The following is a 23,723-nucleotide window of genomic DNA, read 5'->3' as shown; positions in this document are numbered from 1 at the left end:
TGAGTATTTTTAGCTGCCAGTCTGTTCACTCTGCAGCAGTTCCAGCTTGTCACAGCTTTCTGTACATTACTGTGGGTGTTTTGGTCTCATCACAGAGACACAGACAAGACAGGGGCTGAAGCTGCGTCTCCATGTTTTAATGCAAATGATCATGGTCATCACATACTCCTAATTCAGCAGGACTAAAAGGTAAATACCTGCTTTCAGGAACAGTGTTAAAAAAAAAACCTTACATTCAAAAACACATTTTGATCAGTATGTATATGTTGGATTAGAAATGCTCTTATGGACTAAATAACATAAGAAATATGTGTCCACCATGACCTTTTACTCGCTGACTTTAACTCACTCAGTATTAATGAGGTCTTGAAAGATTCTGTCTGGTGTCTTATTGATGTGTTTTCTGAACTCTGTGTTCAGGTTCAGACCAATTTGAAAGCTTCAACCCAGCTGGAAGCACACCTGAGCCATATTTTACTTTTCGAAACATTTCCAAGCTTCGCTACAAATTCACTTGACAGTCGGATAAAGGAAAAGGTAGAGACAGGCAGAGTGAGAGCTTTTTTCTGTGTAGTGCGTATTTCAGTAGTGTGTGTGTGTGTGTGTGTGTGTGTGTGTGAGTGTGTGTGTGCGTGCCTGTGTGCGTGCCTGTGTGTATGTCTATGTAATGGGGTTAGCAGGGGTTAATGTCAACAACAGCCAGGAGCATGCCCCCCACCCACAGACCGTTGCAGGGGATACCACACTGAGCGAAACATCAGACATCAACTATACCTAACCCCCCTCCAGCAGCTCAAACAAAAATACAAACACACACAGCTCACTTGACCTTACCCAAACTTATCTCTACCCTTTCTTTCCTTGTTTTCCTTCCTCTGTTTCTATACTTGATATTCAGAGCTCAACAAAGACACAGAGAGTATGAGAACGGAAAATATTTTCTTGTTTAATACCATGTCTAAACTTTATTACCTTGGCTTTGTGTCTTGTTGCTGTATGTGCGAATACCAGTGTGGCACTATATAGTAACCGAGGTCCAACAAACAGTCTCAGAAACTGGCCAGTGGGGGCTGACGCTGTGTAAACCACAATTTTCCTCTCGGACAGCCCGATACTGCACAGACACGCACAGTGCCTCTTCTTGCTTGTTTGAATTGCAAAGTTATTAATTCTTACTTTTTTACAGTCTGTTGAAAGTGGATACAGCCCAATTTGTAAAAGTCACCATGGCAGGCCAACAAAAATAAATTAGAACAGAAAAGCACATATCCCAGTCTTCAGCCATAATTGCCAAGATTAATCAAAATAATGAATTATACAGCAGAGGAAGTCCAGCGCTGTTTAATGCTCCCAAGGTGTGTATATTTGTTAACAGGATGTGTGGGAGATGTTTAGGCTTCACTCTTTTTTTTTATTGATTATGCACCTTGGGAACATTATACAGTCTACAAATCCTCTTTATTATTATTTCATAGGGTAACAAAAATGTCCAGGTGTCTCTGCTGCTCTGTTCTGTTCTGCAGTTGGTCCAGTAGCATATTTGATATAAGATGGTGCAAGACAGGTGAAAGACAAAGACAAACTGGGATACTTTAAGAAACGTAAACACAAGCCAAAGCTCTCAAATATTAAATGTCATCTAATGAGCAGCCAGACCAGAACTCTCCAACAGACTAAAGCTTTCAACCTTTTGGTTTAAACAAAAAAAACGACCACAAACCTGACCACACATTCAAAGACAGGTTTTGTTTTTCTTAATAATTGATGCTCTGGGCACGTTTTATCTGGTACCACAACAGCACTGAGGCTTGATGTCCACCAGTAGACGAGAGCGATTTCTCCAGAGAAAAAAAAAAAAAAAGAGAGAGAGAGAGTCAGTGGGAAGGAAGTAGCAGAGAGTCCGCTGGTCATTAGTTGCTGATCTGTTGGAGGAAAAACACTCCTCTGCACAGTGTGAATTTCAGACTTTTACTCTAGGGAGCTACATTTTTCTTATGTTTATAAACCCAATTTTAGGGCTATTAGTTAGGCAAATCTGACTAAATGTGACTTGGTCTCAGCCTGCATTCCACTGCAGGCTCTCATAAAGCCCTTTGGCAGTGTAACATACTCAATAACCTCTGACAGAGATTTTTACTGAATAATTTGGGGACTCGTATTCGTTTTCCCTCAACTCCTTTTTAGGTCCTCATCCAAACTTGGAGCAGTACTGCTTGTAGGTTGTTCTCACTGAGCTTTTAATGTGTGTAACACAGTTAATTCTGTCCTCTCACAGTTACACACCCACTCACACAAAATGGTACAATGTGAAACTAAGAGAATTAAATTTTCCCATGTCATCTGTTTCACTTAGGGAGCTTCATGAAATAATGAATCATTGCATGTTTCATTATTTCATGAAGAAATGAAACAGGAAACTCAAATGAATGAAAAAAATTGCAAAAACATAGTATAGGATAAGAGAGAGAGGGAAGCAAGAAATGAGAAAACAGAAAAAGGCTTTATCTGTTCCTTTGTTACATCCGGGCCCAGGGTCTCTCTATTGAAGACACACACACACACACACACACACACACACACACACACACACATACATCCCAGGCAGATGTTGCCCCATCACATGTGGTTTGTGTCACATCATCAGTGGACTCTCGCTCATGGAAACACACATGGGAGTTCACTAAAACTACACTACAGTCCTCTCTCAATTCCTCCATCTGTCCTTCTCCTCCTCCTTTTATCTCTTCTCCCTCACACACTCGCAGATCACACAAACACGCAGAGTAGACGCAGTAATGTGTACCAGGTGTGTGAGGCAGTGGGATGTCCACTAACAAACAGGTCTGATGCAGAACAAAGGAGCAGATCCATGAAGTCACTGTTACTCCTCCTCATTCTCTTTACCTCATTCATTCCACCTTTAACTTGCTCTGAAGAGGTTCATATTACTTGTAATGCCAGTTGGAATAGATCTGTATCCTTAGCTTTTGCTTGGTTTATTTCCCACCGCTTCACTGTTCAATCTGCCATGTATGAAGCAGTGCTACTGTCAAATGCACACAACTTATTAGAGGTTGTTTGGTTTCCGCATAGAGAGCACAGGAATAACCCTTGTTCTAGTGATCTGATCAGTTCTCCGTCACTTATATGGGTTGTTGCGGCACAAGGCTAAGCAAATGTCCGTATGTCCTAGACACGTACTCCAGCTCTTACTGGGGGTTCCTAAAGTATTTGGTTCAGTATATATTCAGAGGGAGATTGTCCAGGTGGTTTCCCTAAGTGTGAGGCCAAACAAGCTATAAAGAAAATTTATTGCAATCTCATTCTTTCGATCTTTACTGAGAGTTCATGAACATCAGAGTTGGAACATACAGTACTGTGCAACAGTTTTTGGCACTTTAGCTGTTTAGATTCTTCCCCATCATGCAATACCATCAGGGAGGCATCGGATATGTCCCAAATTCATTCTGCAGCATGACATCGATCCCTAACGCACACACACAGTACAGAGCCTTGGTCTCTGTGCTAAACTCTGCACTGTGGGACTAATAAAGGAATATCTTATCTTAACATCATCAAGTCAGTCTGCGAATACATGGAGAGACAGAAGACGGTGAGACAACCTAAATCCATAGAGGAACTGTGACAAATACCACAAGACACAAGACAACCTACCGTTCACTGTGTGACGTGTGCCCTGTTTTAGGTGAAGAGTGGTCACACCAAATATTGATTTGATTTGATTTAGTTTTTTCCTGTTTACTGCATTTCGTGTGAAGTAAATTGATCAATAAAAAGTATTCATGGCATAATTTTTTGAAAGCATCCTCATTTTACTTTTAGTGCCAAAAACCTTTGTACAGAACTGAATATTGATGGGTAGATTAAGATCTTTGCTTCAGGCTCAGTTCAACCTTGAGCCCGCTGCAACACCAACACTACTACAAAGTAGTGCAAAAACTAATCCAAAGATATTTGAAGTCCATTAGTTGGAGCTTCAATTTGTTCTCTTCCCAATGGGGGCCGTCCTTAGAGCGCCTCAGACTGGAAAGTGCTGTCTCTTATTTCTGCTGCTTCTCACTCGGTTGCAAATTAAGTGTTGGTTTCAATTAAAATGAACAGTCACAGGGTTTTGATCAAAATGCAGGAAAGAATATTAAAAGAGAGGAATCTGTTGGAAAGAGTTTCAGTTATCAGGCACTCATCCCCACATGCCAGTCTTGCGCCCTCTTCTCAATTTCCTCTCTCTCAGTATCTCAGTTTTTATTGCTTAATTTGCACAACCCAGTACAACAGCTGCAAACAACAGCTTGCTAGCCCGCATAAGCTTGCATATCTTCTACTGGCACCATTTTTAATTCTGCTTACTTTTCCCACAGTCATCTCCAGTCATTCTGCTGTTCAAACTTGTCCAGTACTTTCATATGATGTCTGCTTCTGCCAGTGCGATCGTAATATTGTCAGAAATGCCAGCTCATCCTCCGTTGGGCGTTTGAAGGAATGCACCAGATTTTGTGTATCTGGTGTTTTTATTATTGATCCTATAGGGGAAGAATTTTGATCACCATCTGCCACCAGCACATCCATCTTTTCTTAGTCCGTACTTCTTTCCTTCCTCTGTCAAAATGTTGTTATCAAAGTCACTCTAGCATCCTTTAGTAACTGTATTCTTTGTTTTAAATGAAGAGAAAACACCGAAAGAAATGATTAGGGGAGAGAGAGTTCTGGCAGGATTCACATGTGGTTCGAGAGGTGATGAAGTTAACCACTCAACTATCTGGAGGCATTTGTCTTTTTGACTCTCCTGACCGTCTCTCTTTCCTTTTTCCTCTTTTCTCTTTCCTCCAGCCTTTCCTCTCCTCCCGCAAGCTGCCGACTTAAGTTAGCCCTGGTTGTTTTACATGTTTTTCCAAAGGTCTGGCAAAAGTCTAACATGCTTTTCAAAGGGATTTTAGGAATTTGTTCCGCTACTTTTCACTCAAGTACCACAAAGCCTGAAGTGTGTGTGTGGGTGTGTGTGTATGCACATATGCATGTGTGTGCATATTCACAGTATAGAGCAAGAACACTTGTGCCCTCTGAAATGCTCTGTAAAATCTCATTTGGCATATATAAGCGCAGCCGCATATAGTCTCACTATATTATTGATACGTATAATGTTAATACTAATAGATACGTTCTTACTGAATATATTGTAGTTTTAATATTGTTGAGGAAGGGCAAGTAATTTCTGTCTCTTTCTTTCTTCCATTGTACAAACAGTTAGTGCAGGTATTACATTAAATGCAGTGATTGAAATTGCTGGATGTTGTGCTGTAACATCAATAAATGATCAGTCATTATTTAATTTTAAGGCATCTAACTGATTCAGGTTAGCCTGAAGTGGTTAAATGAGAATTTTTTTTAATGAAAGTATACTTTACATGGAAGAAGTATGTAAATATATGTTCTGGCTTCAGTATTTAGGATATATGTAGATATGTAAAATGTTCCCTCCCAAGTTTTTTCAAAATCACATTTCACTACTAATCAAGTTGTGATTTACAGTCACAATTTCACCAAGACTTTTCTGCTGTTGCCGGTAGCTACCGTTATTGTTTCCGTACTGTTACACCACAGTCAGTTTGTTGTTTGGGTGGCTTTCTACTTTTCTCACCACACCTTTAACCTCAAGTTGGTATTTTACTGGGTCTGTATCGACCTCTAAACTGCACGTTACAATGTGGGTCACCAGGTCAGATTTTGCAGGAAATCTGCTGGATTGCTTGGCAGGAAAAAAACATGAAGAGGATGCTACTCTTCACTTCAAACGGAGCATTCAGGCTCTCAAAGAGGCTGATGGTGGAGGATGAAAAAAGCCAATGGAAAATCACTTACAATGTGTGTTTGTGTTCAAGACAGTGGAAAAAGAAGAAAAAACATCCTTTGTTGCAACAGGAAGCAACAATGTTGATTTCAAGTTTGGTCTCAGCTTTGATGTTTGATGTCTCACATTGATGTTTGAAAATCCTGGTTATCGAATCTCAGCACTTTCTTGGTATCATCTGAAAAATGTCCTGAGCACTTACACAGTACACAGTATCTAAAACTTTCAAGTACATCAAATATCTGGTCAAACTCATAATCTGCTTAGTTTCTGAAAAGTTACAGACTTTTAATTATTGTCTTTAGACTACTTTCTAAAAGCAAAGTTCTTCTGCAGCAGCTTACGTATAAGAATCATTTAATATTTAAACTTCTGTTGTTAAACAAAAAAATTGTTTTGTAGAAAAAATCATGTTTATATTTATCAAATTAAAGATTCAAAATGTTTTGCTGAATAAAAAAACAATAGCGAAAATCCATCGTCCAAATGTCTTGTGCCAATGGCACAAAATACCGACATTCTAGTCGTGAGGAGAACCAAACATCTGCTAAACATCTGCTATGTCACAATGTAAATTAGTCAACGTTGGGTTGTGACATCTAGCCGATTTTCATTTCCAACCAAAATTTTGCCTCTGTCCGACTTCAGAGCCGCGAGAGTCCAACGTCTTCCTGACGTTACATTGACGACTAGCGCCTGCTGGGACAATGTGTAGAAAATATAAAATAAAGTCTGAACGACTGATGACAAGTTGAACACATAAATTAACATAAATCGTTTTTCACATTGTGCGCACACACACAAAAACACACACACACACACACACACACACACACACACACACTGAACTGGTGACCGTGTATGGAGAGCACATCTGGTGTGTGGCTGTCTTTCTTTGTCTCTCTCTCCTTTCTTCTCTGGACCTGTTTCACTGTTTGTCTTTCATCTCTTCTCTCCTTTTCAACTGACACTTCTTTTCCCCCACCATCCACTCCTAAACCACATCTCCCCACCCCCCCTCCCTCTCCCATTTCCTCTCCTCCCTCTTGCTGAGTGTGGCTGTCATCCCTCCATCGTGGCAGGTGAAGCCATAAAACAGCAGGAGAGGCCAGAGGAGGGCTGAGAGACGAGGTGTGTGTGTGTGTGTGTGTGTGTGTGTGTGTGTGTGTGTGTGTGTGAGATTAATTATTATACAGATATCTGAGGACCCCCTATGCAAACTGTGCACGCATAGAGACACATAGACGGTCATTAATCTCATCTCTGTTGTTACAGTGTGTTGGTGTGTTAAACAGTAACATCTCCGACCTCTGACCTGTGCTGTGTCTACTGTGCTCTCTCTCTCACACATAACTCATCATGTCACCCTGAAGGCCAAAAGTGTCTGTTCATCTCTCAGCTCCTCTTACACAAATACACTGCATGTACTTTTAAGTGATTTACAACATCCAAGCGATATTTGAGAGTGTAAGGTGTGTACCACATCCATACCAAGAGTGTTTTTAGCTCAAATCCATTAACGAGAGAGAAGCTGAGCGATGTGCTGCTGTGGACAGGGCCGGCCGCAAAAACATGTTTTAGCCACTTTTAAAAAATGCCCAAAGAAAAGGCCAAAATCAATGTCTGTCTTTTGCTTTGTGACATGGAGCATTATCTTGCTGGAGGTAGCCATTAGATGATAGTAAATTGTGGCCATAAAGGGATGCACAACACACAACAATACATTCAAACAGTGATTAGTTGGTATTAATGGGCCCAGAGTGTGTCAAGACCAGACTGCATTTTTTACATTTCAGTCTTCAACTGTCCAGTTTTGGTGAGCCTGTGCCCTCTGCAGCAAGATTTCACTTCTTGGCTGAAGAGTGGAACCTGACGTGGTCCTCTGTTGTTGTAGCCCATCCACCTCAAGGTTCACATGTTGTGTATTCTGAGATACTTTTCTACTCACCACAGTTGTAAAGATATCTGAGTTACTGTAGCCTTTCTGTTCGCTCCAACCAGCCTCGCCGTTCTCCTCTGATCTCTCTCACCAAAAAGGCGTTTCCGTCCACAGAACTGCAACTGTTGTGTGTGAAAATCCCAAGAGATCAGCAGTTTCAGAAATACTCAAAACCAGCACATCTGGCACCAACAATGATGCCACAGTCAAAGTCACTGAGAACACATTTTTTCCCATTCTGATGTTTGACGTGAACATTAACTGAAGCTCCTGACCTGTACCTGCATGACTGCACTGCTGACACATGATTGACTGATAACTACATAAATAAGCAAGTGTTCCTAATAAAGTGCATGGTTTACGCTACTTGAGTAAATGTACTTATTTACTTTATACCATTGATGTTCAATACAGTAAAATACAACTTTATTGCCACTTGTGGGGGAAATTTGTGTTCAACCACGCCTTGCCTGTAAAAGAAAAAACAGCATTGAAAACATTTTTCAAAACATGGAAAACTGTGAACACCTACACTGTCAGATAACAATCAGGGGTACACTGAGTGCAAGGTGGAAACTACATTTCCAGACAAGGTAAACACCCAGCAATGGACTTCAGCTGAAGTTTTAACTGTGGAGGAGGAGAAGCTTTGGTTAGCAGAGTAGGTGAGTGGAGATCATGAGAGAAGGAGAGATGAGGCAAGGAAGGAGATGGAGAGAGGCAGCACGGAGATGGGAGTAGAGGTCAAGGAGGAGAGGAGGAGGAGGAGGAGTGATAACGTGAAGACAGGAGACAAAAAGAACAGAGGATTACAGAAAGGGATGGAGGGGGGGAGAAGAAGAGGGGAAATGACAAGAGGATAGGAATGAAAAATTAAACATGTCTGTAACAGATCAAAGTGGGAGGAGAGGAGGGAGCAGAGAGTGGGCTGGGTTTGGATGCAAGATGGACTGAGCCTGGGGAGTGTAGAAAAAGGTAATGTGTTGGTTGGTGTGCGTGTATGTGTGTGAGTGTTTGTGTGCGCACAAAGAGAGAGAGAGGTGTTTTTGGGGAGATTTTGACAACCTTAAGCTCAGCCCAGCACGTGGCCGAGTGAAGAGACCCATGAGAGGTCCTTGAAGAAACATATCACACCTCAGGATCTGGTTACAATATACTTTGCGTGTGTTTGTGTGTGTATTGGACTATCTCTGTGTCTCCTCATACCCAGACGCCTTGAGAAATGTGTCATTAACAAGCAGTGAAGAAAGGGGAAAACAGCTTAAAGTGATGCTTTCTCAAAACCGTGTCTTTCTTGGACAAAACATAGGCTTCAAAGTTGGCTGTTTGCTTTTTCATGGAGAATGAAGGTTGTGGTCAGCCTGGATTCAGACAGTATTAAGTCATAATTCTGCTGTTTCACCATATTCTCAATACCAAGGCCACTGAGGCCTCTTACTAAACCGATGGTGTATAGATCCTTGTCAAAACACCCGTACCCATTGTTTCATATGTAACACCCCCCTCTAGTAGAGTCTTGACAAACTGACGTCGACATCAACCTACGATCAACTTGTAAAGTTAGCAAATTTACCACACATTCCCTACCTGGACTTTACCCCGAGTGCTTCCTCTGTCTGTGTGGCAGGTTTGATGACATTTAACGCACATTGAATGCATAAAACTGTTTTATGAACTCTACAGTGTTACAAGAACTTGAAACTTTACAACTTTAATGATAATATTACAAGTATGTACATGTGCAGATTAATTCATGCATCTATTCACAATTTCATCTTCAATCTTCGTTCTCTGTGGAGAGGCAAACTGCAAACTAGCAGCCACATTTCAAGCCTGCAGGACACCAGTGTTTAATTCTCACAAGATAGATTTTGGGTGGAGTATCACTTTAAGCTAACCCAAAGTTTTTCTTCCATGACTTGAATGAAATGAACCGACTTTACAACATTAAACAGCTATCACGCTTCATGTTGAGACTCCATTTCTTGTCCCACAGGTTAAGAAGCCAGCACATGTGGCTTCACTGGCTTCGGTTTGTTGATGCTTTATGAATCCCAGTGACAAGTCACTATGTAGTGTTCACTTTGTATCTTGCACATTAAAAAAGAAGGTTTACATAGTCTTTAATGCAGTGCTTAAGTGTGATGATAACCCTCAAAGCCCACACAGTTGTCATTTTAAAAATACATAGTCATCAGTCTGCAAATGAACCTATTTAAAACAATCCTGAGGTTTTGGAGAAGCCGTTTTCCTCCAACAGTAGCCATTTATTTGTGTAGAGATGAAGTTTTTATGGCTTTTTGTTGATTCTGTTTGTTCCCCTGGAATCAGTGAGATGGAATAAATTGGAGGAATGATTGAAGCCAGGCACGCTGGGGAGCTGAGGGAGACAGACGGACAGACGGGGAGAGAGAGGGGAGGGGGGGAGGAGGTTGGGGGTGAAACCGCAGTTTTTATATGTTGTCTGGTTTTAATTTGGTAAGAGCCATCACTCACCAGTTCACTGAGGTGGCAAACCAGATGAGTGTGTGCAGTGTGAGCTTTGGGAGTGTGTGTGTGTGTGTTTTTTTGTGTGTATGTATTCTCTACCTGCTTAAACACTGAGAGCGGTCTCTCCAACTGCGAAAACACTCTGACACATTGTCATTTATCCAAGTTCTTACACTTTCTCTTCCTTTTATTTCTTCAAACCTCATCCATTCAAAGGAATAGTTATGTACAGTACATTATGAGAAATACACGTACATGTATTTTCACTTCCTGGCATACATTTCCGTAAGTGGTTAGCTTAGCAAATAGACTGGGAAAGGGGAAACAGTTAGCCTGATGCTGTCCACAGGTAACAAAGTCTGCCTACCAACACATCGAAAGTTCACTAATTGATCTTGTTTGTTTAATCTGTACAAAAACCAAAATGTAAAAACGATAATTTACTGTTTTACTCAGTGGGGTTATGTTACAGACGTTTTCCTGGCCCTGAGCAGTTACTTGACAACCAGCTACAATGATTTGTTGATTAATCAATTCGTCAACTGAAAATTAATTGGCAACTACCAAACCAAATATTCATTTTGTCCCTTTTAAACAAACATCCCAAACATTTGCTGGTTTCTCAAATGTCAGGATTTGAAGTTTTTCTGTATCAGACACGATAGTTAACTGAATATCTGTAGATTTTGGATTGATGATTGGACAAAATCAGACATTTGAAGGTGTGACAGGCTTTCTTTTCACTATTTTCTGACATTTAATGGACAAAACAATTAGTTGAGAAAATAATCAGCGTATTAATCGCTAATGGAAATAATAGTCAGTTGCAACTGTGTTGTGCAAGACTGTAGGGCTGCAACTTTCTGCTCCCTGCCAAGAAATAGTCCAACACACATTGCCCTGTAAAATGGCAAATTACTTCAGTTTTTGAACAAATTAAACAAACATGACATAAAGTGTTCCTTAATGGGTGGATTTTGTTGCCAGGATAGCTGTTTTGCCTGTTCCCATTTTAAGGTATGATAAACAGCTGCTGGCTGTAGTTTTTCACTCATTTTATCATGTGTGATGAAACGGTTAAATGTAAATTGTAAAACACGTACTTCATTGTTCCTAAAGCCTCATATTTAGTTTCTTTTTATCTGTTTGTGTGTTGATGTGTAGTGTCTTCAGCCATGCAGAGAACTGTGGGAAACCAGGAAGGTGCTGTCTCCAAAGTCCTGTGAGGTAAGATAAGAGTGTGTGTGTGTGTGTGTGTGTGTGTGTGTGCGTGTGTGTGTGTGTGTGTGTGTGTGTGTGTGTGTGTGTGTGTGTGTCACAACAGCCCTGGTGGTGGTGTCACTTATGCACTGGAAACATGCTTTTGTTGGCACAGTGAGGCTCAGTTTGTAGACTTTGTGTGCGGCATGAAAGAGCATTCCTGCGTGTGTTTATGCAAAATTATGTTTGGGTGTTATGAATAACATGTTTGTGGGCCTTTGAATGTATACACGTGAGAGTGTGCAACAGTTTTGCGTATATTATAGTGTGTGTGTGTGGCCTTAAATGATTGTTTGCAGAGCCAGTTGCTGTGGTTTTCTGATAGATTAGTTTTTCATCACAATAGCTGAAGCATGTCACTGGTTGGATGGCTAGCTGGCTGGCTGGTTAGGAACACAGGGTAATTCAGATCTTTTAGCTAAAGCTTGTGTTTACATTTTGCTAATCTGCAGCCATGTGCACAGAAACAGAAATACATGCAAACCCTTTCAGACCAAATCTCAAAGGGCTGCCTTCAAAGAGTCAGCAGGAGTTTACCAAAGGAAACACTTTCACCTCCGCTGTGTGTTTTTCTGGCCCTCATGTGTGTGTTTATGTGTGTTACGTATTATTTCCATTGTGTGTCAGCCATGATAATAATAATTCCCCTGTGCTGTCTCTCTCTCTCAGAAGCAGACGGAGTGTGTGACAAGCAGGGAGTTTCTGGCCTCTCTGAGGTTGTCTCGTCAGGGTGACTGTCCTCCGCCTCAGCGAGCCACCGGATTTGCTGCAGCCTGCGTGGAGAGCTGCTCGTCAGACCATCATTGTCCCTCCCCCAGAAAGTGCTGCTCCAATGGCTGCGGACACACTTGCCAGGCGCCAGCAAATCTATACAAAGGTAAATACTCTTAGGGGTGTTTTGGCCTTGTTTGTAACATTGTGAGGGTTTTAACTGAGAGTTTCTTCAACGAATGAATTGTTGGTCTCAGCAGACATGGCAATTAATTAATTCATGATGATGACGGTGATGAACTCAGTGGTGTAGTGATATCTGGAGAAGTGGGTATACTCTTGATTTATGCCCCAATTATTTTTGTTAAAAATGGGCTGCCAAGCAAAGGGTAAACGCCCTGTGTTATAAGAAGTGACACTTGACACTACTATTACATATTCAGCTCACCCAAAATGGGTCAGTAGTATTTGGACATTGTCACATAACTTCTTCTGCTTGACGACAGGGAGAACGGATCATTATGAAATTAACATTAGCCACAGAAGAAATGCAGATTTTGCAATCAATATTGGCCCACAGACTATAGGATGAGACAATAACATAATTATGCATTTTGAGAAGAAGTATCTCTTACTCCTTAGTCCATCCAACAGATAGATTAGGCCCAAGTGTGCCACTGTTATAAAATTAACATAATTTTAGGTTGCAGATTTTATTCGTCCTACAGGCCTAATGCATGGATATAAGATATATTCAAGATGAGGCAAACATGGTGTTTCGGTCAGAGATTAGTTTAATTTTAACAAACATTTTCATTTTCACCTGATTTTCAAAATAAAGTATTTCAAAACTAAATTTGACATGGTTAGCTAGGCAGCAGGCAAAAGCATGACCTGCCCTAATGTGCCTCTGATTGCCTTACCCCAATATTCTCACCCTAACCCTAAACAATCATCACCCATCCTGCCTAAACCTAAACCTAACCAACCAATGAAAAATAAGTAAGGTTATGCCATAGACCTGTGTATATCCTGCACTGTACTCACCGGTGATGAAGGGATCCTGTTGATTAAGCAGCCTAACACTTGTACACATTTTAATTATTAGTATTTTTTTTTTTATTTCTTTCAGAAGTAAGAGTAGATTCTTATACTTTTTACTCATAGCACACATACATTTGTTGTTTCTGTGAGCTTTTGTGATAATTTTTTTTCTGTTTCTACAGTATTTAAATGTGACTCAAAAATATTGTTTGTATGGGTGCCCAGGTGGTTTACCTGGTAGAGCACATACCACATAGGCTTAGTACTAACTGCAGCGGCCCGGGTTAGAGTCCAACCCATGGCCCTTTGTGTCACGTCATCCCCTCTCTCTCCCCCTAACTTTCCTTACTCTCTCTTAATGCGCTTATCAGAATAAAGGCAAAAAATGCCCCAAAATAACTTTAAAAATATTGTTTGTGGTGTATTTATATGTTTGCTACACCAAATTTGTGAATTTGTGATTTTCTTTTTTTTTTTTTTTTGATGCACATTTAAAACAAAGATCATGTTTAGTGCATATCAGCCAATAACGAGCTCTGCACATTCATGGTACGCCCACACAGGTGATTTCAATTATCTGGCTGATTAGATGTCCCCACTGTGTGTGAGTGTGTGTGCTTGTACACACTGTAGTTGATTGACATCTCCTGTTAGCTGCACCTGTTACGGTGGGGAAAAGGACACCATCATCATTCTCATAAGTCCAGAGAGTTTGGTGATCTCACGCAATTGGCTGCACTCCAGCCAACCACATACCATATGTTCTACATATTAAGCTGTGATGAATATGATGTTGTTGACATCCTGTCGGCTCTAACTCTTGCTCATGTGGCTTTTTGTACCACGTATTCCTCGTGTCGTTACGTTCATCTCAGAACCATATTCAAACGTCTCCTTTCTGTTTGGTCCCTGCAGGTGTGCCTCTGAAGCCTCGCAGAGAGATGAGCTTTGTCGAGGACTCAGAGGGTCATGTGAAGGTGCTGTGGGTGTCTAAGTTCAATGTCAGCGTGGAGCCGGTCATTTACATGCTTCAGTCCCGCTGGAACGTAGGCATCCACCCCAGTGAAGACCATGCCACGCCATGGACTACTGTTGCCATGGTAAATTAACAGACAGACTCTCGCCTTTCATCCCTGGTCTTTATTTGAGGATTAGAAGGTTTGATATATTGTAAACATGAATATTTGTAAAGACACTACTCAGGAGTTGATGTGAAGTGTACAGTGTCTGATATAGAAATGTATTTTTTAAATCATTTTTTGATTGTCTTGTGAATCGTCTTTTCACATTTGAAGAGATATACTATCATCCTGTTGCTGTCATCCTCTCTACACTATTGAGGGATGTTAGCTGACGAGATAGTGATGGGGCAGCAAAACAAACCAATGTAACAGCACATAGTTAATTCTGTCTAGCTAGGCAACTTAGACAGCTGTAGAGTCACCAAAGCTATAAAAATGGTTCCTGGTGCCTTTAACAGTGGAGCAACACCACAAAGTTTGTAACATATCTTTACCTCATAACTCTCAATTTGCCTCGAATGATGAAATTTCTCAGCTATGGAGATGGATGTTAGACTCTGTTTCCACCTCATCAGTCTGCTGCCTTGCTGTCTAAACCTCCCCACCCCAGCCAGTCTCCCATTCTGCCAGGGTAAACCGTATGTATGTGAGTGTGTGTGTGCACTGTACACCCATGTGTGTGTGCCTGTGTGAGGTTAGGTAAATAAGCAGAGCTTAAAAAGGAACCACAGGCAGCCACAGTCGTTCCACCGGCTGACTCTGAATGACTGAACGCTCATTATGGACTTAAATAGATGGCAGCTCGTGTCTGTGTGTGTGTGTGTATGTATGTGTGTGTGTGTGTGTGTGTTTGTGTGATTGTGGATGAGTAGATTTTAAGCAGTGATTACATTTGCTCTGTCAGGGAGACAAAACATGTGAATCTTTAGCAGTTTCAACCATCATTTGGGCAAATCGTTTAATTTCACTATTATCAGATGGAATTCCAATCCAGCTACGTTCATCTGACTTTCCAGCTCATTAACTTGTGACACTCATATGTTTTAAACTGCACAGGGCTCTGTCATGTTTTGAAAGAGGATATATTATGGTTTTGTGAGAGATGACAGAATATGTATAATATGTACACTCAGTTTGCACTTTTGTAGGAACACTTAGCTAAAACTATTGCAGTCAGTCCCAGACAAACAGGGTGCAGGGCACGCACATCAAAAAAACTTATAGGATCAAAAAACAAACTAAAGGCAAAAGTCAGACAACTATCCAAACACTGCACTGATATTGTAGCTCTCTCAAAATTAAATTTGCTTGAATCTTCACTGTAGTATGCAGATCTTGTCTGACTTTAGCATTTAATATCAACAGTCGTGCAATTAATCCTTCCTCACCTGTGTGATCATTTTGCAGGGCATAGTTTGTAGTGCTGTTTATGTGTACACAGAGAGGTGTTTGTGTTACTACCCTCACTGATAAAAATGGGGTGGCCAAACTCAACCAACCAACATTGTGCAACATTATGATGTTACAGGTGGTTATGTGCTTGACTATCTCTTGGTGACTGCTTCCAGGCAAGATGAATTCAGGAACATTACCGTCAATATATGTCGTTTTACACTGGTAAGGTTTAAACAAACAAGATGTAATGTGTTAATTAGTGAGCTTTAGAGTTGCTGGTGGGTGACTTCTGAACTCAAACTCAAGAATAAGAGGACTTCCTAAAGAACAAAGATGTCAAGGTTTAATGGTTTAGTCCTTTAAAGTTCAATCTTTTTGTCAGGATCCATATTTTCTGTATCTTATCATCAAAGATGTTATATATTCACCTTTGCAGGTCATTTACTTTTTTTTGTATTTAAAATGAATGTGTCATTGTGAGACTTTTTTTAAAATCTGTTATGAATCATACAGTATATTGTTTTATCTGTTAGATGAAGGAGAGCAATGAGACTGTAAAATCATGAACAAAAAGTATTTTTCTGTCATGCACCTAGCCATTGTTTTATGTGATATGTTTGTATTTGTAGACCCTGTCTGAGGATGTGGTTCTGTCCGATCTGAGACCTCAGCGCTGGTACCAGTTCAGAGTAGCAGCCATCAACAGCCACGGCAGCAGAGGCTTTACAACACCAAGCAAACACTACATCTCCAGTAAAGGTAACACAAACACAATCAGAACACACACGCTGCTTCTCTTCAGAGAGCTGTTACGAGTGTCCCACAGAAGGCGATGATTCCTCTTGCATGTTTCCATGACCTGTCTGTGAATTTTGATATTCTGTCATGAGACACTGAGCAAAACACATATTCCTGGGTTCCGTTTGTGTCATTTAACAAGAGATATTACACCTCTCTGAGGAAAAGTCCAAAACTCAGGAACATTTCCCTTCCTCTCCTTCCCTGTTCTTTCTCTCTCTTACACTCAGGGTTGATGGATAAGGTACACACAGCAGGAAAATTATCAGGCAGTCCATAAAACACTGACAGGAAACAGAATATACACACAACTGCACATTGCACATATTCACACATATACTGTACAGACACACACATACACACACTCATATATACTCATCCAGCTGGTTTAGTGCCAGAATGAAATCCCCAGTGCTGGTCAGTGAGACAGGGTGAAAATGAGAGTAAGACAGTCAGAAACACACACACACACCCACACACACACACACACACACACACACACACACACACACACTAGAGGTCCTAGCTCTAATGCTTAGCAGACTCGGGTCAATTGGTGTTTGGCTAGCCAGGATTGGCTAGAGATATGAATCCTCTGCCAGGATTGGCTAGACCATGTATGTGAATAATGACTTCAGGTTGGACTCGGCTTTGGAAAAAGGCTCTTTATCAGTTGAACACTTATAGAAGACTATGAAGAGGTGTCTAAGATAGCATTTTCCACTGCCATCAACAAAACACCAAATGTTGGAATTCTGTGTTCCTCCAATAGGGTTTTATAAACATTACAACCTGTGCCTTGGCACACTTAACCTTTTCTGGCAGCTCCTGGTGCCCCATCAGCATATTAAAGGAAAAGTTGGAAATTTGGAAAATATGCCTGTGCTCTTTCTTGCTGAGAGTGAGATGAGAAGATCAATACCACTCTTACTTCTGTCTGTTATATATAAAGCTGGAGTTGTGCTCCTCTGGGTTGCACTTAGGTGAATGTAAATGGGTATTTAAAAAAAAAAAAAATCCTGTGTGTTTCTTTTATACTTGTATGGATTAAGGGTGTAATGTATGTGTCCACTAGGAGGCAGTATCACATTTTAACCTTGATGTAAGGAAGTAGTAGAAGAAAAAGAAGTAGAAGAGCTTAAAAAAATTGGATTTTTCAACTAAATGGACAAGACAAGATGGGCAGTGATATTAACAGAAAATAGTATAGAAATGGCTTTTGGCACCATGCTGAAATGTATAACCGGTCTCTGAAAGAAAAAATGGAGAAAACTTCCCAACAGGATGCTGGATGAACAATGCCGCTTGCTTGACACTCAGGTCTTTAGAACAGGTTGTTGAGACTTTGGCTGCATGTGGGTCGGCTCCCCTGCAAACCTTCTATGCTTAGGTTCGCAGATGTGTAATTCAAGTTTAAGGCTGCAATAATGACTCTATAGCCAGCAGCCGATTAGGTTGTCTTTGCATAAAAAAGAAAGTGTGAAAACTACTTTGTGGTTTTATGGGTGGGGGGGGGTATGTGTGGGACTTTTTCTTGGCAGGGAGAGTAACTTCCTGAATTTCTTGCTGGATACTTGCTTCTGTATGGACTGACCTTTAGAAGTGCTGGTAGGTGGATTTTTTTTTACCTTCAGGTGGAGCCTGGCTAGCTGTTTCCTCCCTGTTTCCAGGGTGGTTGCTGCAAAGCAGGCTACAAGTGAAGACTTCAAGAAGTTACTGCTTCAAGCCAAGAAACTGTCCTGCACATATCCTGGCCCCTAAAGATCAGAAATGATAGTTTTCACACTTCTGTTTTTTTATTCTAAGCAAAGCTGGCTGGCTTCTTTCTATAGCAGTATACTGTATACAACTGACAGACATGGGAGTCTTCTCAGTCTGTGTGTGTATATGTGTGTGAGTGAGTGAGAGTATGTGCAGTCTTGTATGCATTTCAAGTGCCTGGGTTAAAGGTTAAAGACACACACTTAAACATTCCAAATACCATCTGATCGCAGTCAGAGTCTTGCGTTTCCAGTTCATTATTCTGATTAGTCAGGGGCTATGGGTCAGGGGTCACAAATCAGGAAGCTGGCAGATGTCAGAAATGGTTGAGGTTCCTCCACTGTGACCTGATGCTAACCAGAGAGAGAATTTGAATGTGAAAACCCCTTTCCTGTTCGTTCAGATATTAAAGTTGCACACGACCTGCCAGCAGTAATTATGAGGGAATGTCTGGATCAGAAAACTCATCTTGAGGTCTTCATCTCTTGAAACAATAGACTGAAATCAAGCTGATTGAGGGAGACACACAGAGTGAAAATGGCCTCAGAGAAGAGTGTGTGTCTTGGTTCTGAGCTGGTTTACTGCTGGCACTGAAGACACCCTGCTTATTCCAAAGAGACGCCACACACATGCACACACAAACTGGCCGGATCTAGCAGCCCTAATATGTTGTCCTAACTTTGATCTCTGCATCTAGGTCAGCCAAGTGCAGCCCGGGGCCTGTGGGAGGCTTGCCATGGGGGATGTAGTTCTAATCGGATACATTTTGTAGTTTTAATCAAATTCAGGATTGGGATTTGAGTCTCTAATGAGATACAGAGCCAGTGTTGAAAGAGCAGCGACCTCAGGGTTTCATTTTGGAGGCAAACAGTGACTAGAAGTGGTCGCCTTTCGTCTGTGTTGTGGTAGCTACTGAAAAGGGAGGCTTCAGGCTTCTCCAGTATCACTCACCTTTGATGCTTTAAATCTAATTGGCTTTGTAGACATGAATGAGACCAAGAGGAAATTAGCCTTTTCCCCCCAATATTGCCTTCGTTATTTTGCTCTGCTGTAGCACATTAAAAATCGAGTTATTAGACAATTCAGTCAAGCTGGTGAACGGCCTCTACTTGGTAGGAATCATGAACTCAGCACCAATTACTCATCAGTAGGGGGGGGGGGGGGGCCTGAATGGTTTCGGCGTTTTTACATCAAAATCACAGTTTAACAGAAGGGTTAAGCCTGCAGCTGTTTCACCACCTGCACCACCACCTATTTCACCAGCTACATTGGCAAATGTCGCAGGCAGATTTATTCAGCTGTACCTACCTACCTCGGCAAAAGAACAAAATAATAACAGGCTGTTGTTTGGTTGATATTTTCTTCCTGCCAGAGGTTGTACTATTTGTTGAAGAAGATACAGCACTCATTTATAATTTTGATGTTTGAAAGAATAAAGACTAAGGTGTATCTTTTTGGAAGCCCATCATAGTCCAGTATGATGTGGAAATTTGAATGTATCATGTGAAATACTACTGAATTGTAATTTAATTTATAGACAATAATCACATTTTAAGTCATAGCCACAGTATTGCTCAGAAAATTGCAAGTAGATATTTTCCTCTGGTCTTACCAGTAGGACAAATCTGATATTCTTACAGTTCAAATTAGAATACATCCTCATCATGATAATGGTGGTGGTAATTATCTTAATTTGATGAGCATTTCTGCCACGTATCTTTGACCACATGTTTCTCCATCTCTCTCTCTCTCTCTCTCTGCAGATCCCGCACCTCCAGAACCTCCAATGAACATCAGAGTGAGCAACCAGACTTTAGAGTGGATGAGTCCACAACCAGGGTCCCAGTTCACAGAAAGGTATCTAAATAGATGAAAGATGATAAAATAGATGAACCTGCATGTTATTTTTTCTTGCTGGGTTAGTTGCAGGCTGCTGTTGTGGGCAATCAGTCATAAATTGTGGTCAGATGCTTGTCTGATTATGTTGCTGCATGCAAATTACAGTTCATCCTTGTTCAATCATATGTTGTAGCTTCTTTTCTGTCTGCGTGCTGAAATGCAAAACAAGGTCATTTAAAGTTCAGACCATGACTTGGATCACAAACGACATTCCAATAAAACATTTGTTAGCAGAGATGAGGACCTAAATTGTAGCTTATGTTCAGCATGATGACATAAAATGTCTGCGGCTTCACTGTACATATAAAAAGTAAATGGAAAATCGTAAACAACACTGAACGCCTCAAACAAGTATTACATCTCAGTGGAGGTACTTTTCTTTCACCGTTATTACCGTGAATTTGTTGACATCCACGTTGTGATATTGTTTGACTTCCTGTTTTCTCTCTGTAGGAAAGGAGGAAGTGGGGTCACAGTGGCGGTCTTATTACGCTGGGAGCCCCCCAGAGAGGGAGACCTGCCAGTCCACAGCTACAGAGTCACATGGATGTCTCGACATATACACACAGCGCACAAACACACAAGCACACTACATGGACGCACACATACAGCTCACCACAACATGCACACACAGCCTACACACCCACGCACACCAGATCAGGGCAAAAAGGAGAGCAACAGCAGAGTGACTCAGGGGGTAAGGAAACTTTCTATATACCTGCTTGCACTAAATACAAGAACACAGTCATTGACGATGGAGGCACACAACCATCTAAATGCTGCACTCAACATACAGTGGTGATTCACTGTTTGCACACTTTAATTCTAAATGGATAAAATGGCCATTTCTGCCCATCAAGCTACACTTACCAACCCATTATGACAAAAGTATTCAGACCCTTTGTTGTGGCCCTTTTAATTATGGTCAGGTGCATCCTGTCTGCTTTAATTATCTTTAAGATGTGTCTAGAGCCTGTGGCAAATCCCAGTTTCATTATTTTCCCTATTCCTTGCAATTTTTTTTTTACACATAATAATTCCACATATATAAACATACTGACTATATGAGATACATAATATCCCATTCATATTTCAATTTTTATGTAGTGTTTGCACATTGTCTAAAGGCTGACACACATATGCACTCATATACTTGTACTTGTACTCTGTCTGTTTTACCCACAAACCTGCTCACCCCACCTAATTTTTACCTTGAAGGAGTAGTTCAACATTTTGGGAAATAGACTACCACACTCATGTCAGTACGATAAATACAACGCCAGGAGGGTTAACCTATCTTTAAGACTAGAAGCTGGTGGAAACAGCTAGCTTGGCTTAGTCCAAAGCTTAAAAAGACGAACTCTACGATTTGTACAAAAGTTTTAACCCCAAAACAACCATTTGAATTGAGTACCAGCCAAAAGTGTCTCCACTTTTGAAACAAGCAACTCAGTTTGTAGATTTAAATTCCAATTGTTCCTTAGAAAGACAGAATTAAACAAGCACACACACACAAACACACACACACACACACACACACTGTGTATACAAGATCTATAGCTGCACCTGAGAAATTTTACTAGGCCTGTAAACACAGGCACGTCACACAAACACGTGCGTACATCCCTTGTATTCTGCTTGTGATTACTGCAGTGATTTTACAGGCCTCTGCAGGGCAGAGAAAAACAGAACAGGTTCTGTAAACAGCTACTGTGACCACTTGTTTAATTTGATCATAGCATCTTTTGAATATTTGAGTTACAGCATTAGACAAGTAAACAGGAATCAGCACACACCACAGGGGTGACTGGTATTCCCATTTAACACTCATTTACATTCTTAATATTAAACATTAAATAATTCCTTAAAATTAAAGAGTGCCCTGCTGAACCTCCTGTGTCCAATAAAAATTCCTGCAAATGTGAATTAGATGGAGACATAGAAGAACTACCCAGATGTTTCAATTCAGGATGTGGATTTATGTAATGAGCAAAAATGAGGTGATAAAAAGAAAACATGGTCTTGCTGTTTTGTGTAATTGTTAAACTTGCATACTTACATAAAACTTACATGCCTCTAAAACTTTTTAAAGATAACTTGGGTTTTGTGGATGTGCTTTTATAATGTTACATGCTGATATATTTTCCAAAAAATCATTTTTGACGTGCAGTATTTTAGATCTGGCTTTGACATATTCACCTTTTAAACTGCTGCTTGGCACGCTTTCCAATAAGTGAGGTCTTTTTCAGACTTTTTTTGTGCATATGTTAGTTGTGGATCTGAAAATGCAATATTGCCCTCAGGCAGACACAGCATTATCTTCATGGGACATAACTTTGTTAGAGCGCTACGGCAACATGTAGGTCTGGCTTTACGGCACAGAAATAACATGACAACTTAGCCATTTGGATTGACTGACAACAGAGAGAAGCAGCTTTCCCGCATTTGGATTATGTGCTCAGCTCAAGTCAAAGCATCTTGGAGTGTCCTGATAATATGCTAGTCACTATGGCATTGGAGAGTGAGTGTATCAGTTATCATGGTTGTAAATATTTCTGCGATTGGAGAGTGATCTTGCTGATACAGGAATATTTGTTCAGAACTGGACCTGCCAGTACAACATGTACGTGTGGTAAGACACATGAGGCCAAGAGATTGACGCGATCTGAGGTTTACAGAGTAATAGAGTGAATCATTGCTGTCTCCTCCCTGCTAAGCTCAAAGGGTAGCTTCCAAAATTCTTTAGAAATACAACAGATTTCTTGATGTACTTTTGAAATTACATTTAAGGCACCAATAACAGTCAAGACTGAGGATTTTGCTATCCTGATTATAGGTGTGTTGATGATGTTCACAATGCAGCTAAGTCCAGTCAGCAGCATCGAAATACCCATAATCACAGTAAACAACACAAACAGATATTACAGCTTTGACATAACAGTTATGGCTGCCTGTGCAGTGAGTAACTGAACATTTATCCTTCAAATGTATTAAATAGTAAACAGGCCACACAATGAATGATGAAAGTGCCATTTGCACAGGATCCTTAAGCTTGAGATCCACTTAACTTTGAAGTAAGAATTTCAGTAAAAGACAAAAATAAATAAAAACATAAACACAGGAGTTTCAAAGGTTTTAATGCAAGCGAACTCATATGGGCCTAGCTATCCTATGTAGTAATGGCGATCCCAGACTGAGCCTGGTGGAGCCATTTATCTGTAGTCTGGTCCTCTGTTCTGCTTGGCTGGGAGGCCTGGAATTTAAATGAGGCCCCCTAACTAGTGTTTCCTACTTGCAGCTGCATCTAGACACACACACAGACATCATCATCATATCAGGTAGGTAGGAACCAGAATAACACTGCTACGTTGTGCAAAATAGCTTTCATACCATGCAAAGCATTGATATTTTATTACTCTCCATTAGCACATGATGGTATATTCCCTAGATGTGTAAAAAACATATATCCTGTCAATCAGGAATTTATGCAGGACTAGGGGGGATTTAGCATTAAACCTGAAGTAACAGGGGAAATTAG

At 40.7% G+C, this 23,723-nt stretch overlaps 1 protein-coding gene across 2 annotated transcripts in view; it reads left to right on the top strand.

Annotated features, from left to right (window-relative positions):
• anos1b (anosmin 1b) overlaps positions 1 to 23,723 on the top strand; it is a 44,063-nt gene that overhangs the window by 11,845 nt on the left and 8,495 nt on the right. Inside the window, exons 3-8 of one of the 2 annotated variants that reach the window (XM_087170500.1) lie at positions 11,460 to 11,522; positions 12,228 to 12,432; positions 14,226 to 14,410; positions 16,357 to 16,486; positions 20,050 to 20,143; positions 20,639 to 20,882. In XM_087170500.1, the coding sequence (XP_087026626.1) occupies positions 11,460 to 11,522; positions 12,228 to 12,432; positions 14,226 to 14,410; positions 16,357 to 16,486; positions 20,050 to 20,143; positions 20,639 to 20,882 (921 nt within the window). Of the gene's footprint in view, positions 1 to 11,459; positions 11,523 to 12,224; positions 12,433 to 14,225; positions 14,411 to 16,356; positions 16,487 to 20,049; positions 20,144 to 20,638; positions 20,883 to 23,723 lie in introns of both variants that reach the window. The other variant, XM_023394508.2, reaches the window with a different exon arrangement.

The sequence above is a fragment of the Seriola lalandi genome, unplaced genomic scaffold (genome assembly GCF_002814215.2).
Source record: "Seriola lalandi dorsalis isolate HSWRI2012SDOR001 ecotype SW California unplaced genomic scaffold, Sedor1 jcf7180002054949, whole genome shotgun sequence".
Taxonomy (NCBI): domain Eukaryota; kingdom Metazoa; phylum Chordata; class Actinopteri; order Carangiformes; family Carangidae; genus Seriola; species Seriola lalandi.
Note: the sequence above shows the minus strand (reverse complement) of the source record. Positions and strands in the feature narration are given on the sequence as shown.